This window comes from Ovis canadensis, chromosome 17 (assembly GCF_042477335.2).
Source record: "Ovis canadensis isolate MfBH-ARS-UI-01 breed Bighorn chromosome 17, ARS-UI_OviCan_v2, whole genome shotgun sequence".
Lineage (NCBI taxonomy): Eukaryota > Metazoa > Chordata > Mammalia > Artiodactyla > Bovidae > Ovis > Ovis canadensis.
The window spans coordinates 23,559,877-23,575,559 of NC_091261.1; the positions used below are offsets into that span (position 1 = coordinate 23,559,877).

The 15,683-nt window shown below is 37.2% G+C and overlaps 1 protein-coding gene across 5 annotated transcripts in view; it reads left to right on the forward strand.

Annotated features, from left to right (window-relative positions):
* ANAPC10 (anaphase promoting complex subunit 10) overlaps nucleotides 1–15,683 on the forward strand; it is an 88,701-nt gene that overhangs the window by 54,312 nt on the left and 18,706 nt on the right. Inside the window, exon 5 of one of the 5 annotated variants that reach the window (XM_069556785.1) lies at nucleotides 10,152–10,641. The exons of the other annotated variants lie outside the window; for them this stretch is intronic. Within the exon in view, the coding sequence (XP_069412886.1) occupies nucleotides 10,152–10,208 (57 nt within the window). The 3' untranslated portion in view covers nucleotides 10,209–10,641. Of the gene's footprint in view, nucleotides 1–10,151; nucleotides 10,642–15,683 lie in introns of those variants that run through there. 5 annotated transcript variants of the gene reach the window in all.

Genomic DNA, 15,683 nt, shown 5'->3' on the forward strand with positions numbered 1-15,683 from the left:
ATCGAGAAATGGTTCATTATTGTTGGCGTAGAATAGGAGAAGACGACACTTCAAAATGACGATTTTTTTTTTTTGGTCAGCTCATGAGGCACCCACTTACTGAGCTTTTTAATCTTTCCAATTTGCTTCAAATGCTGTATGACCATAGAATGGTTGATGCTGAGTTCTTTGGCAACTTCCTGTGTAGTTGGAAGAGGATCGGCTTCGACTGTCTTCTTGATTGATCATTGTCAACTTCCAGTAGCTGGCTACTACGCTCCTCATCTTGAAGGCCCTTGTTTTCTTTGCAAAACTTCTTGGACCACCACTGCGCTGTATGTTCGTTAGCAGTTCCTGGGCCAAATGCACTATTGATGTTGCAAGTTGTCAGTGCCGCTTTATGGACCCATTTTGAACTCAAATAAGAAAATCGCTTGAATTTGCTTTTTGTCTGTCATTCCCCTAGTCTAAAATAAATAGCAAGTAATGTCACTAGCAAAAAAAAAAAAGAAAACACGTAAAGTGAGAAATGGGCATTAAAATGATGTATAACATAACCACATTTATTTAAGAAAGTATTCCAGGGGGCGGTCCTAAGATGGCAGAGGAGTAGGATGGAGAGACCACTTTCTTCCCCACAAATTCATCGAAAGATCATTTGAATGCTGAGCAAATACCACAAGAATGTATTCCAGTATCGGATGCAAAGTTCAACAGTGCAAAACCACAGTTCTGCTCCAACCTAATACATGTGTCCAATTCCACAGAATATATAAGGTAGGAGTAGAACTCTGAATGTAAACTTTGGACTTCAGATGATTATGATGTGTCAGTAGAGGTTCACCCTTTGTAACATATGTAGCACTCTGGTGCTGGATGTTGATAACGGGGGAAGCTGAAGTTGAATGGCTTTATGAAGACCTACAAGCCCTTTTAGAACTAACACCCAAAAAAGATGTCCTTTTCATTATAGGGGACTGGAATGCAAAAGCAGGAAGTCAGGAAACACCTGGAGTAACAGGCAAATTTGGCCTTGGAATGTGGAATGAAGCAGGGCAAAGACTAATAGAGTTTTGCCAAGAAAGTGCGCTGGTCATAGCAAACACCCTCTTCCAACAACACAAGAGAAGACTCTGCACATGGACATCACCAGATGGTCAACAATGAAATCAGATTGATTATATTCTTTGCAGCCAAAGATGGAGAAGCTCTATACAGTCAACAAAAACAAGACGAGGAGCTGACTGTGGCTCAGATCATGAGCTCCTTATTACCAAATTCAGACTGAAATTGAAGAAAGTAGGGAAAACCGCTAGACCATTCAGGTATGACCTAAATGAAATCCCTTATGATTATACAGTGGAAGTGAGAAATAGATTTAAGGGCCTAGATCTGATAGATAGAGTGCCTGATGAACTATGGAATGAGGTTTGTGACATTGTACAGGAGACAAGGATCAAGACCATCCCCATGGAAAAGAAATGCAAAAAAGCAAAATGGCTGTCTGGGGAGGCCTTACAAATAGCTGTGAAAAGAAGAGAGGCGAAAAGCAAAGGAGAAAAGGAAAGCTATAAGCATCTGAATGCAGAGTTCCAAAGAATAGCAAGAAGAGATAAGAAACCTTCTTCAGCAATCAGTGCAAAGAAATAGAGGAAAAGAACAGAATGGGAAAGACTAGAGATCTCTTCAAGAACATTAGAGATACCAAGGGAACATTTCATGCAAAGATGGGCTCGATAAAGGACAGAAATGGTATGGACCTAACAGAAGCAGAAGTGGCAAGAATACTGAGGAGAACTGTACAAAAGAGATCTTCACAACCCAGATAATCATGATGGTGTGATCACTAATCTACAGCCAGACAACCTGGAATGTGAAGTCAAGTAGGCCTTGGAAAGCATCACTACGAACAAAGCTAGTGGAGGTGATGGAATTCCAGTTGAGCTGTTTCCAATCCTGAAAGATGATGCTGTGAAAGTGCTGTACTCAATATGCCAGCAAATTTGGAAAACTCAGCAGTGGCCACAGGACTGGAAAAGGTCAGTTTTCATTCCAATCCCAAAGAAAGGCAATGCCAAAGAATGCTCCAACTACCGCACAATTGCACTCATCTCACACGCGCGTAAAGTAATGCTCAAAATTCCCCAAGCCTGGCTTCAGCAATATGTGAACCGTGAACTTCCAGATGTTCAAGCTGGTTTTAGAAAAGGCAGAGGAACCAGAGATCAAATTGCCAACATCCACTGGATCATGGAAAAAGCAAGAGAGTTCCAGAAAAACATCTCTTTCTGCTTTATTGACTATGCCAAAGCCTTTGACTATGTGGATCACAATAAACTGTGGAAAATTCTGGAAGAGATGGGAATACCAGACCACCTGACCTGCCTCTTGAGAAATCTGTATGCAGAACAGGAAGCAGCAGTTAGAACTGGACATGGAACAACAGACTGGTTCCAAATAGGAAAAGGAGTACGTCAAGGCAGTATATTGTCACCCTGCTTATTTAATTTCTATGCAGAGTACATCATGAGAAACGCTGGACTGAAAGAAACACAAGCTGGAATCAAGATTGCTGGGAGAAATCTCAGTAACCTCAGCTATGCAGATGATACCACCCTAATGGCAGAAAGTGAAGAGGAACTAAAAAGCCTCTTGATGAAAGTGAAAGAGAAGAGTGAAAAAGTTGGCTTAAAGCTCAACATTCAGAAAACGAAGATCATGGCAACCAGTCCCATCACTTCATGGGAAATAGATGGGGAAACAGTGGAAACTGTGTCAGACTTCATGTTTTTGGGCTCCAAAATCACTGCAGATGGTGATTGCAGCCATGAAATTAAAAGACGCTTACTCCTTGGAAGAAAAGTTACGACCAACCTAGATAGCATATTCAAAAGCAGAGACATTACTTTGCTGACTAAGGTCCATCTAGTCAAGGCTATGGTCTTTCCTGTGGTCATGTATGGATGTGAGAGTTGGACTGTGAAGAAGGCTGAGCACCGAAGAATTGATGCTTTTGAACTGTGGTGTTGAAGAAGACTCTTGAGAGTCCCTTGGACTGCAAGGAGATCCATCCAGTCCATTCTGAAGGAGATCAGCCCTGGGATTTCTTTGGAAAGAATGATGCTAAAGCTGAAGCTCCAGTACTTTGGCCACCTCATGCAAAGAGTTGACTCATTGGAAAAGACTCTGATGCTGGGAGGGATTGAGGGCAGGAGGAGAAGGGGACGACAGAGGATGAGATGGCTGGAGGGCATCACGGACTTGATGGACGTGAGTCTGAGTGAACTCCGGGAGATGGTGATGGACAGGGAGGTCTGGTGTGCTGTGATTCATGGGGTCGCAAAGAGTCGGACACGACTGAGCGACTGAACTGAACTGAACTGAACTGATGCTTGTGTGGGGCAGTGGTATATGGGAAATCTATACATTTGTCTCTCTTTTGCTGTGAACGAAAAACTGCTTGAAAAAATAATCTTTGTGAAAAATAGTATATTCTTTATCTCCCTACCACTGAGAGTAAGCAGTTTTCTTAGGGTTTAATTGACACACTGAACTCATGTAAAATAGTAATTATAACAAACTGACAACTAATGTTTTCCCTACTTCTTCCCTGAAGAAGAACATGCTTGCTGAGTAAACAGATGAGATTTCATAATAATAAGTACCCTGATATTTTTTTCTGTAGAAAACATCTTCAATTTTATAAGAGAAATCAATAAAATAATTATTAACAGACTTATAGCCAGTAATTATTTAAAATGCTATTTTAGTATATACATTTATTCTTATTTAGAAAGCAACTTTGAAAATACATAGATTCTAACCCTAAAATATTTAGACTCATTAGTGTGTTTAGTGTCTAATTTTCAAAGAATCCCTGTTCAGATAATCTTGTATTTTTTAACTTACTGAATTTCAGTTTTGTGTGAGTTTACCTAAGTGTTCAGATTTGGTAGATTCCTCTGAAGTTGAGGAAAAGGTATTCTGTGATTATTTAATGGTAGATACAGAGTAAATTAAGTTTTTCAGGCAGAGTATATCATCCTTCAAGATTCTGTTTTTGCTTTTTCTCCCATTTCACTTAATTGTAGTGAATCTTGCCAATCAATATGGGTTTTTACATAGTGTTTCTTCTACACGAACCTTATACAATAAAAACTGTGACCTTTGACTTATTCCCTTAATTGTACTTTCTTTGAGATTTGTGAGGAAATTGAATATTGTTGTTCGGTCAATAAGTTGTGTCCAGTCGTTTGCAACCCCGCAGACTGCAGCACGCCAGGCTCCTCTGTCCTCCACTTTCTCTTAGAACTTGCTCAAATTCGTGTCCATTGAATGAGTGATGCTATCTAACCATCTCATCCTCTGTCGTCCCCTTCTCCTCCAACTTTCAATCTTTCCCAGCATCAGGGTCTTTTCCAATGAGTCAGCTCTTCGCATCAGGTGGCCAGAGTATTGGAGCTTCAGCTTCAGCATCAGTCCTTCCAGTGAATTTTCAGAGTTCATTTCCTTTAGAATGGACTGGTTTGATCTCCTTGAAGTCCAGAGGGCTCTTAAGAGTAAAGTCGTCTCCAGCACCACAATTTGAAAGGATCAATTCTTTGGCGCTCAGCCTTCTTAATGGTACAGTGCCAACTCTCACGTCTGTACGTGACTACTGGCAAAAACCATAGCTTCGACTGTACGAACCTTTGTTGGCAAAGTGATGCCTCTGCTTTTTATTATGGTGTCTAGGTTTGTCCTAGCTTTTCTTCCAAGGAGCAAGCATCTTTTAATTTCATGGCAGTCACTGTCTGCAGTGATTTGGGAGCCCAAAAAAGTAAAATCTGTCACTGCTTCTACTTTTTCCCCTTCTATTTGCCATGAAGTACCCTTTAAATGAACAGTCCTTTAAAAAAAAGGTTGCATTTGGTTGCATTGTTCACTAAGTATTATACTCATTTTAGATATTGCTAACCTCTTAAAACTTAATATGAAAGCTTTCTTTTCCTATGTTTTGTGAATTACAATAAAGAGATATTACACATAAAACTTACGTAAAAAGTGACTGAGTTACCAGTAGTCTCTAAAGCTTATTTTTAGATCTTCGGACTAATTTTCCAAGAGTTGAGTTTCCTCATTTTTTAAAATTGCGAATTTCTTGAAGACATGCATGTTCTCTGGCTATTAAAACCATTATACTTCGGCTGCATTATTTTATAAAATTGCTTTAATACAATTTCTCTTTAGTATTAACCAATAGACCTACTTTGAGACACATAAGAAATTATGAAATCTGTTGTAATTCTGTTAGGAATATTTTTGAGAATGTAGTCTACTGTATCACAAAGTGGCCTTTTTGTACAGATCCAGAGGAAAAATTTCCTCCAGATCTGAATTCAGGAAAAGCGTTTTGGTTCTTATTACGCATGCATGCGCCCACACACACAAGTTCCTCTACTGAAGAACTTTTCAACTTAAGGACTTTGATAGATATGAAGATCTGACTGTTGTAAGAGAGCAGTGAGTAGGGGAAGAAGTTCATCAGCTCTGTTAGTTACCAATATGTGGTATTAGCAGTTGATTTTTATAGTTAAAAAACACACATATGACTAAATGGACTTAATAATAGCTCTTTGGACTATAATTAAGTAGAAGAATCTCTGTACTGTCAGAACCAATAATGACACCCACTCTTCTTTGACTGCCAGGAACTGTGTAGCCAAATTTGTGACCTACTTAATAACAATTCCGAGTGTATTTCTGTGCCCTAGTCTTTCCTTTCTGCCATTTAATAATTTTAAGCTGTATTTCTTATCAGCTGCCACAAATCTTTGATAGCTTCCACTAGCACAGGGACAGTATCTGTCTCAATCACCCTCATGCCTAAGTATGTGGCGCACAGGTGCTCAGTTACTATTTGTGCAATTTTTTTTCTTCTGCAATGGTCCTAGTATTTATTTTAAAGATAGCGGAGGGACATCTGTTTTATCTTTACTAAAGAAAAGAATTCTAGGCAGATTAGTTCTTAAACTGATTCCACCCTGGCAGCCCCACTTTTTGGTGTAGGTGTATGCTCCTAGAGAAGATGATGACTACAGGGAATATAATTTACCTCCTAGGAGAATCTAGGAGACTTGTAATTTACCTCTTATTCCTGGCCCAATGGTGATAAGCTCAGGTTAAGTAGGATAAGAGAGGCACTTAGGGAGTAAGAACAGGCTGATGAATGAAAAGAAATCTCTGCCTGCCTTCACTTTTCAACTGTAGTATTTGGGAGGTTGTGTCACATTTAAGATAATGAAAGGATAAAAATAAACTCAAAATCATTCGTAGCTAGTTTGTAAAATCTAGTTGTTAAACGTTAGCTTAAGCTTTATCCATTAAAAATTTTTGTCATTTCTCTGTGAATGAATAATGAAAGGCGTTGAGAGATGTTCCTGGCTGTAAAATACTTATTTTGAATGAAGAGTTGCCTTATGTTGAGAGAGAATTATCAAAGGCAAATATGGAATTCAGATTTAAAATTTCTGTTGACTAGGATCAGGATTATCAGTGGCATGAAATTACCATGACTCACTGAACTCCATTTAACCTGAAGTCATAGTCATTTGAAACTTGTTATTCCCCCAGAGTCATATTGTACTTGCCACTGAACACAGAGTTCTCTAACCTTGGCTTATGGGGGCAGAAACCCAGTCTGTTTCATAATCTGCAGCCTGGGTTTTAAATACTGTATTTAAAGTGGGGCAGAAGGATGAGACTTAAGCCAGAGGAAGCAACATGTTTCTGGATTGTCTTTGCCACATGCTGCTTTAATCGTAGGTTTTGGAGGCTGTCAGATCAGAGTTGAAATCGTGGTACTATTCTTATTTTGTGATACAGTGCATTTCCTCTGTCCTCTTGGAGCCTTTGTTTATTTACTTTAAAAAATGAGAATCACAATACCTCTCTTGTTTGGGTGGTCATGAAGATTAAAGAAGATAAACTGTGTAACAACATCTGCAGTGTGTCAGATACTAAGTTTCTCAAGTTTATGTCCTTCCATTCTCCTTTTTTCTCAAGTTTTATAATGGCTGCTTGCTTTATCCTTACTCATAGTAAGGATACTCCTTTCCAAGATTGCACAAGGTTGGAAAGTGCTAGATAAATGTGTCTTATATAAGGCTTCCCTTGTGGCTCAGCTGATAAAGAACTCACCTGCAATGTGGGAGACCTGGGTTCGATCCCTGGGTTGGGAAGATCCCCTGGAGAAGGGCAAGGCTACCCACTCCAGTATTTTGGCCTGGAGAATTCCATGGACTCTATAGTCCATGGGGTCATAAAGAGTCGGACATGACTGAGCAACTTTCACACACACACACGTGCTAGTAATGGAGAGTAGACAGGTTGTCTTGGATTCAGTTCCTCACTGTCAGACCTAAACATGACATGTTGCTTTTTAAAAATTTAGTGTTGATATTTGGTATTTGTGTATCAATTGTCCAAAGATACATAGAGCATATATTCCATGCCATTTTCTATTTGTTTTGTTTTGTTTTGTTTTTGTTTAAACCTTAATGAAATTTTCATTGGCATTGGATTAAACATACAGAATAATCCTTTAAAACTACAGCATTATTTTGTGCTTTTTGTAAAAGAATAGTTTAGCAGTTTTAATCTTTCTGATATGATCCAGTTAATAGTGTAAAATCTGTTGGAGCACATGTTGAGCCATTGTGTCAAAATATTGGAGCTTTCTTTACTAACTAAGGTAACAGCTCACTAATGTGGATACTTCCTTTGAGTTTGTATTTTGTTCTTGAAACTTTTTGTGCTTATGACATTTATTTTGATTTATTTAAAAAAATAAGCAAAGCTGACTTAATACTGATGACTCCGAATTCTGCTTCTTGGTCCTTATAAATCCTTTCTCTGGAGAACGTATTCTTTTGAATTAATACAGTATTTGTAGTAATACATTTATAGAGTAGGAGGGTATAAATGCCATTTAAAAAATGTATTTATGTACATCTTAACTGCCATGAATTTTAGCCAAGCCAGTATTTTCAAAAAAGCTCTGTCTGTCCTGATTGCATAAATATTTTTGCAAACATTTCCACTGAGCAGTGAATGAAGCCCTGAAAGTCACTCTTGCCAATCTGAAGGCTCCTAGAACAGAGAATTTGAGAGCAGTATTTGACTTTGGAAATGCACAGTGTGCTCCTCGAGCTGGGAGGCTTTTGCTTTTAGGGCAGTTTGGCCAAACAATTGAACAGATTGCTTCTTTTTGAAATTCATAAAGCAAAAATGGAGTTAATCACAATACAATTTTTGCTAGAACATACGTTAAGTTGACTCGCTAGGTCAAATGATTTAAAAATTACTCTATGAAAAAGTTATTTAAAACTTAAAACTCATTTTAAAAATCCTTTGGAAAGAAATTGATATCTTGATATAGTATTAAGATAGCTTTTTACTTCTTTGTGGCCCAGCATAATAGACAATACCTTTGGCTTAGAAACTGGGAGTATTGAGTGTGACATTTTAGATGATTTTGTATGTATGAGCAGGAAATATATGGGCCCAGGCCTGTATGTGGATCACTTATACATTCATATACGTGGGAGTACGTTTGGGTTGGAAGTGAAATGAAAAAAGCTAGAGGATTGACTTACTGTTAGTAAAACTTAGTGTCGATATAATTATATGGGTATCAGTTACCCATATTCATTCATCTTTTTCTAGTTGTTGCTCCATAATAACAGGGCATCATTCTTTTACAGGACAGTTTTGAAGCTGGCAATACTCTGGGGTCCAGATACTACAAGATGATACTGTGAGATGATGGGGGATTATCTCATATTTTTCTGCCCAAGTGATGTTGAAAGACCACACTTTGGCAGACTGGATAGATCTGGCTTCATACGTCAATTTTGCCGCTTACTAGCTTCCTAATGCATAGGATAAGGATAGCAGTGTTTTCCAGTGGGCTTCTGAGACAAGATAAAGTTTGCAAAGTGCTTATTTATGTTGCTTGTCATGTAGCAAACACTCAATTAATGCAAATTCTCTTTTGTGTTTTTTAAAAATAAGCAATATTTGGCAACTTAAAGCTTTTGTAAGTATTTGAAGTAAAATACAAACTAATTTCCGCAGTATCTTCCGTGGGGGGAGTAGTAGTGCTTTCTGCACCTTGTTAGAAATCTTGATAAAAGTACTGGATGTTGCATTTAAAGGGTTCTCCTATTCTATATTTAGTTGTATAAACCATATAAGCAAATGTAGACATAGCTGAGTATTGTTTTTCAAAAGCTTTGACATTTTTATGGTAAACTTCTATAAAATAGAAGTTGCTGTATATAATTTATAAATCATAATTTATAAATTAATTCAATTTTAGACAAATGTAGAGTTTCTATCATATAATCAACAGCCAGTTTTGGGGAAAATGACGTTACTGTGACATGTTATTAAGATAAACTTAAAATCCCATTAGATACCAGTATTGTCATGTTTCTAGAGGTTAATTGGCTGCATTCAGTTATAGATTATGAATGGTTCCACTTGAATAATCCACTGAGCTATCAGGCAGAAAGACCAATAGTTCACGGAACTAATTGACCTTGTCAGTATAATAGAAACACTTACAGATAAAATTCTCTTTGCTAACAACATTGCAAATGAAAACCCCAGAAGAAACTGTTATGTCCTATAATGCTGTGATTCAGTTAGCAGACTGTGGATGGAGGTGGGTCATGGAGTGTCGAAGTTGGGGAGGTGAGGGGTATAAGGGATAGGAGGGAGAATTTTGGAGGGAAGCTAATCAGGTAAAACATTAGAGAGAAACACACAGTTTCAGAATGAGCGGAACTCTGCCCATGGCAATTTTAACCATCTTGAATCTCTAAAAACGGGTGTCTTTGAATTTCTGTGAATTAGTGTCTTTAAGTTTTTTTTTTCCACCCTTCTTCTGTATGTCTGGCTCTTTTTTTATAGATCTGATAGTCATTATTGCAGTGAGTTCTGAGCAGGAAGAACACATCTTTGAGGAAGCACAGCTCTGTAATACAAGGATGAAACATGTTTGCCATGCTACTGTCTTGATTTATTTACATGTTTTACCAGCAACATAAGAAAGAGATTATCTGGGGCACTGTTATATCCTGGATTCTAAAATAACTCTGTTTTTGTTTGTTTGTTTTTTGGTACAGGTTTGGATTTGTGCCAGAGTTGGGGCAGGGAGCAATGTGGAAAGAGATGCAGAATAAGAGAGAACACTCATTTCATGACAGATTTTGATGTTTTTGTTTTCTCTCTCTCTCTTTTGGGGGTGGGGATGGAGGAGAGTAATGATGAAGACCATGTATTTTATTAAAGAACCAAAGCAATATATCCATCTGTCTTAAAGAATGCAAGTGTTTTTCAAATGCTAGTGAACCAGTATCAGGCCTTGGTCTTTAAAGGGGAAAAAACAACAAAAAAAGAACTTAGCTTAAAACTCATTTGGGGTAATAGGGATTTACAAAATCAGCCCTGCGAAACTGTGCAGCCGATATCAGCCTTCATTGTAATACTGTAGGAAAGTGATAACATTCCTGTCTCATTTTCCTTTTTTAAAAAGGTATCTTTTTCATTATAAGAAAAAGACAAATTGTTAAATGGGCTTGAAAAATAGTAATAAAAAAAGATTTATAATGGAAAGAGTTGATGGTATATTTCACCTAGAGTAAAAAAGACAATGTGTAATAAGGGATTTTGTGGTTTTACAGCTCAGTGCATGTGTTTGAAAGCTGTTCTCTCAGCAACGTGGGTGGCAGGTTATGCTACCATATAATGTATTGTAGTTGGCTCTCCACACTTGTCAGGGTTAGTGTTCAACCACTCGGAAAATTTTCCCATTGTTCTATCATGTGAACCAAGGCTAGTGTTGAATTCCCAATAACTTAAAAAAAAAACGTTTTAATTAGAAAGTTTGGAATTTGATTACGTCTTATTGTTTTAATACAGTAATATATATATATTAGTATTTTATCTAGTATTGCAATTATGTTTCAGGAAGAAAATAGCAAATCAAATTCATCTTATTCTTTTTTTTAATAGATTTTTACAGCAATTTGTATACTGAATCTTGCCCTTTTTTTCTGTCTTAACACTCTATTTCCATCTTAAGCATTTTGCTTTAGATGGACCATGGCTCTTGGCAGCTAGTGCATTTTTAGCAAATAATACTGTTTCTAGTAAGAGTTGCAGAGAGAAAAAAAAAGCTTAGTGTGAGGTCCTTGTAAACTGAACCTTTGGAACATTACTTTATTTCTCTCCCCCCCTTTGTGCTGCTTCTCTATTTGTGTAATGGTTATAAATTACATCCTTTGAAAGGAAGAATGAAAAACAATTTTGTTTTGTTATTTTCGTAGTTGATTTTTTTTTCTTCTTTACCTGCTATTTTAAAGATACACAGAGAAATAAGCAATTATGGTATTGAAATTCCATTGTGCCAGCACCTCCAGAGCATAATCCAAAAAAAACAGAAAACCGCCTGCTGGGTTGTCTGCAGTATGCTTGTGTGAACATCAGTGTCTGCTGTTCACACATCATTTTTTTTACTGAAAATTCCTCTCAGAATAAAGACTCTGTGTTTTCTGAGTGTAGTGAAACATTTGTTGGTCCTTATATTTTAAATTTGTGAGGAATTCTGTTTATGGGCTAAGTTGTCATAGATGTATATTACACGATTGTTTCTGGCACATCGGGAAGTAGAGAAAAGGCGTGTATGTTTATGGACTATAAAATAATGAAAAGCTTTAAATGAAATTATAAAGCAGTAAAGGTGAGAAATAACGAGCTTTTGTTGAAGAGATATATGAAGGATTGATTTAAATATTGACTTTTGCCCTTCAAAACCTATTTTATTTATAAAGTAAAGTGTATCTTGGCAAGATGAATATACAAATATCATAAACATGTCCTGTACTTCAGGACAAATTCAGATGTTTAATATTCAAATACTTAAATATGGTGGCTTCCTGACAATATTGATTTAGTAAAATCTTTAAACTGACCTTACCTAATTGCTCTAATCAAGAAATATATTGGAAAATATATTTATGGGTCCTTAGATTAATTTTTTTCACTTTTAATCTTATATACTTCATTTATTTTTATTCTTATTATTCTGCTGGTTTCTTAGACATAGATAGCAGATTTACAGAATATAATCCAGAGTGTTGACAGCTTCAACCTTTCTTTCAGACTCATAAAATATCAAAAAGAGAAAGTATTTATGAAATACTAGGGAGCTTCAGGTTTAAATTTGGTGAAATGGAAGTTGATGCCCAGTCTCCCATAAGGTTTTTTTTTTTCCCTTAGAAACTTTTCATGTAAAAATTAGTAAAGGAGTAATGATACACATGTTTTTGCTGAAACTGAATTTTTATCCAACTTTTTTATCAAGAGAGAATTTCAGGTGGTTTTGCCTTTGAATTTCACTGAGTTTCTTCACCAATTAAAATGCACTTTCACATTTTATAGTAATTGTATGAACCTTCTAATTATTGATTCTTCTGACTATTAAAATGAGATTACTGTCTGAAATCAGTTATCATGCTTAGTCCAGTAAGCAGTGATGCTTGCATTCAAATCTCTCACATGTTCTCCTCGATTTGCTACTTATTAGTTGTCTTAATCTTTCTTTCAGTCTTATAGATGGAAGAGATTGTCATTTAAACAAGGTATATCTCAACATGCCTCCAAGAAAGGGGCGTAAGAGCACCAAGTCCTTAACATGCTAGTTTCCTAAGGGCCTAAGACTCCTGAGTGTGCTGATTGCCACAAAGCCTAATTGCTCACAGAGCAGCCTGGCACACTGCCATTCCCCCACTGGGCTGTTTGTTGGTGCTTGTGAATAGAACAGAAATGTCTTTGCTTTCTCTACTCAGTTGCCGCTGATCGCAGTTTTAGGGAACAAGTTAACATTTTTCTTCAGATGATAGCCATTCAGGCCAAGGTGAAGTCAAACTTTATATATCTAAGCAATAAGCAGTAGAATTAGTTCAATGCTTTTAAAAATAACGTGAAATAAAATTCATTACTTCTTACCCTATAATATTAATCTTGTAGTCTTCACCTTAACTGTTCAAGACAGATGTTCTAGATTTGGGTAGACAGTTTTGAAAGTAAAGAGTGGTTCTTTTTTGTACTTTTGCTAACAGTATCTGTTACATATATGAGTTATTGGGCCAATGGAAATCACTGTTCTTGCAAAGTGTATGAGGGACTACTTCACTTATTTTGAAAATCCTTTATTGAGAATATTAGAGATGTTTGCATTGTAATTTTCAATGCACCTGGAGGTGTATATTGGGTTTTTACCTCTGCTTGGACCTGTAAGAAGAACTTCATTTGTTCCCAACATCATGCTCTACTTCTAGGCACCGTAACTAATAGGAAACGATGAGTGTTGTGCGCCTTGCAGGCACTTGAGTTACTTTCTTTTCCTCCCAATCCGCTTCAGAGTTCCACATCTCTTTAAAGCACATGTAGGGTTATACTTGAACTGCAAATAATTTATCCCCTTGTACTCATCTCAGAATATATCATAGCCTCATTTTTTATTCCAGAGAGACATACTTCAAGACTACATTATTCCTTCGGTGATATTCAGAGTTTGGGCAGGGAAATCACTTTCAAGTCCTGGCTTCATCCTTCACGAACTAGGTGACCCTCAACAAATTATATAACCTCTCTATGAACTTCAACTTCCTCAGCTGTAAATCGGGCCTGTGGCATTGGGATGATTAAATCAAAGATCAGTTAATTTCCTGACACATGGTAGAGGTCACTAAATGGTAGCTGTAGGGAGCAAAGCCTTGGAAACAAGTAGTGTTCTCCTAGGCTGTGAAAGCGTGCGCTTCGGTGCCTTTCTATAAAATCTCATGAAACTAAGAGCTTCAGTTACACATAGCTGTTGGATATGCGTTTGTATATTTGAGTTGATAAACATACTAAGAGCATGGGCTTTGGAGTCTTCTGCTTGGGTTTGGGTTCCTTCCTGTTTTGCCGCTTAACTCTAAACCTTGGAAAGTTAGCTTCTCTGGGCCTCAAATTTCTTGTGTATCAAATGAACGTGAAATTAGTGTATCTCATATGGCTGTTGCAAAGCTGGAATGACTCAGTACCTGTAAAATTGTCAAAACAATATTTGGCAAAGAGTAAGTGCTCCAAACATGTTCATTGCTATTAATTGTTACGTTATTTCATGCTGCTGCTACTGCTAAGTCGCTTCAATCGTGTCCAACTCTGTGCAACCCCATAGACGGCAGGCCACCAGGCTCCCCCATCCCTGGGATTCTCCAGGCAAGAACACTGGAGTGGGTTCCCATCTCCTTCTCCAATGCATGAAAGTGAAAAGTGAAAGCGAAGTCGCTTAGTCATGTCCAACTCTTTGCGACCCCATGGACTGCAGCCTACCAGGCTCCTCCGTCCATGGGATTCTCTAGACACGAGTACTGGAATGGGGTGGCATTGCCTTCTCCGATATTATCTCATAGAAGAGGAAAAATCGCAGAGCCAGAAAACTTGGAGTCAGCCTTAATTAGTGATGTCTCTTTCATCCACTCCCAGATAATCCCCATTACTTTGCTTTCTAGTCCCCTTTAGAGCTCCACATCTCCTGAAAGTGTCTATAGGATTATAATGCAATCAGAATTCTACTTTTTAGTTATTAACTCCATAGAATTGTGACCTACTTGCAGGAAAAATGTTTACATGTCTCTTGATCAGAAAGTATTTGTTGAGTTTATCACCTTCCACTTTAGGTCTTGGGTTAGTTTTTTAAACAGTCCTTTTAAAGATAACTTGATTGTGAAAAAACCTTTTTTTTTTTTTTTTTTTTAGTTTTTTAATTTTAAAATCTTTAATTCTTACATGCGTTCCCAAACATGAACCCCCCTCCCACCTCCCGTGAAAAGACCTTTTAAAGGCTCCATGGAGATTCTAAACATCTTTTTTTCTTATTTAGTTATATATTTATTTACTGCTTTATTGAGATAGAATTGTATGTCAATTCTGTTGACAAATTGAGTGATGTACAGTGTGATGATTTGATACACATGTATTATTGTGAAACGATTACCCCCAGCAAAGTCAGTTAACACCCACATGTCCTCACATAATTGCCATTTTCTGTGTGGGCAAGAACATTTAGGATCTGCTCTGTTAACAGCTTTGAACTATATTTTAGTGTGGTTCATTATAGTCACCATGCTGGACATTAGGTTCCCGGAAGTTGTTCATTTGACAGCTAGAAGTTTGTTCCTTTTAGCCAATATCTCCCCAGTTCCTTCAACTCCAGCCCCTGGCAGCCACCATTGTATTCCCTATTTCAATGGGTTTGGCATTTTTACATTCTACATGAGAACATACCATATTTGTATTTCTCTAAACTATTTTTTAGAAGGTAGTTGGGTCTCTGTGTATCCTTCTACTTCAATTGGATTTTCTTAAATAAGCAATTATTCACTTAGTGGTTAAGTGATTTATATGAAAAGTATTTTATAGTGATTGGTATCTTAAATTACTGATCCCCCCATCTCTTTTCCAGTGGTTTGTAATCTAGCCGTAAGCCGTCAAACTGCCTGTCTCCTTAGATGTAATTCTGCCATGTATATTTAAAGGCTATCTTTAACCTTTCCTTGTTTTGAGTATTTGTTTACTAGTAAGATTTATGGTGTTAAAACGACAATATA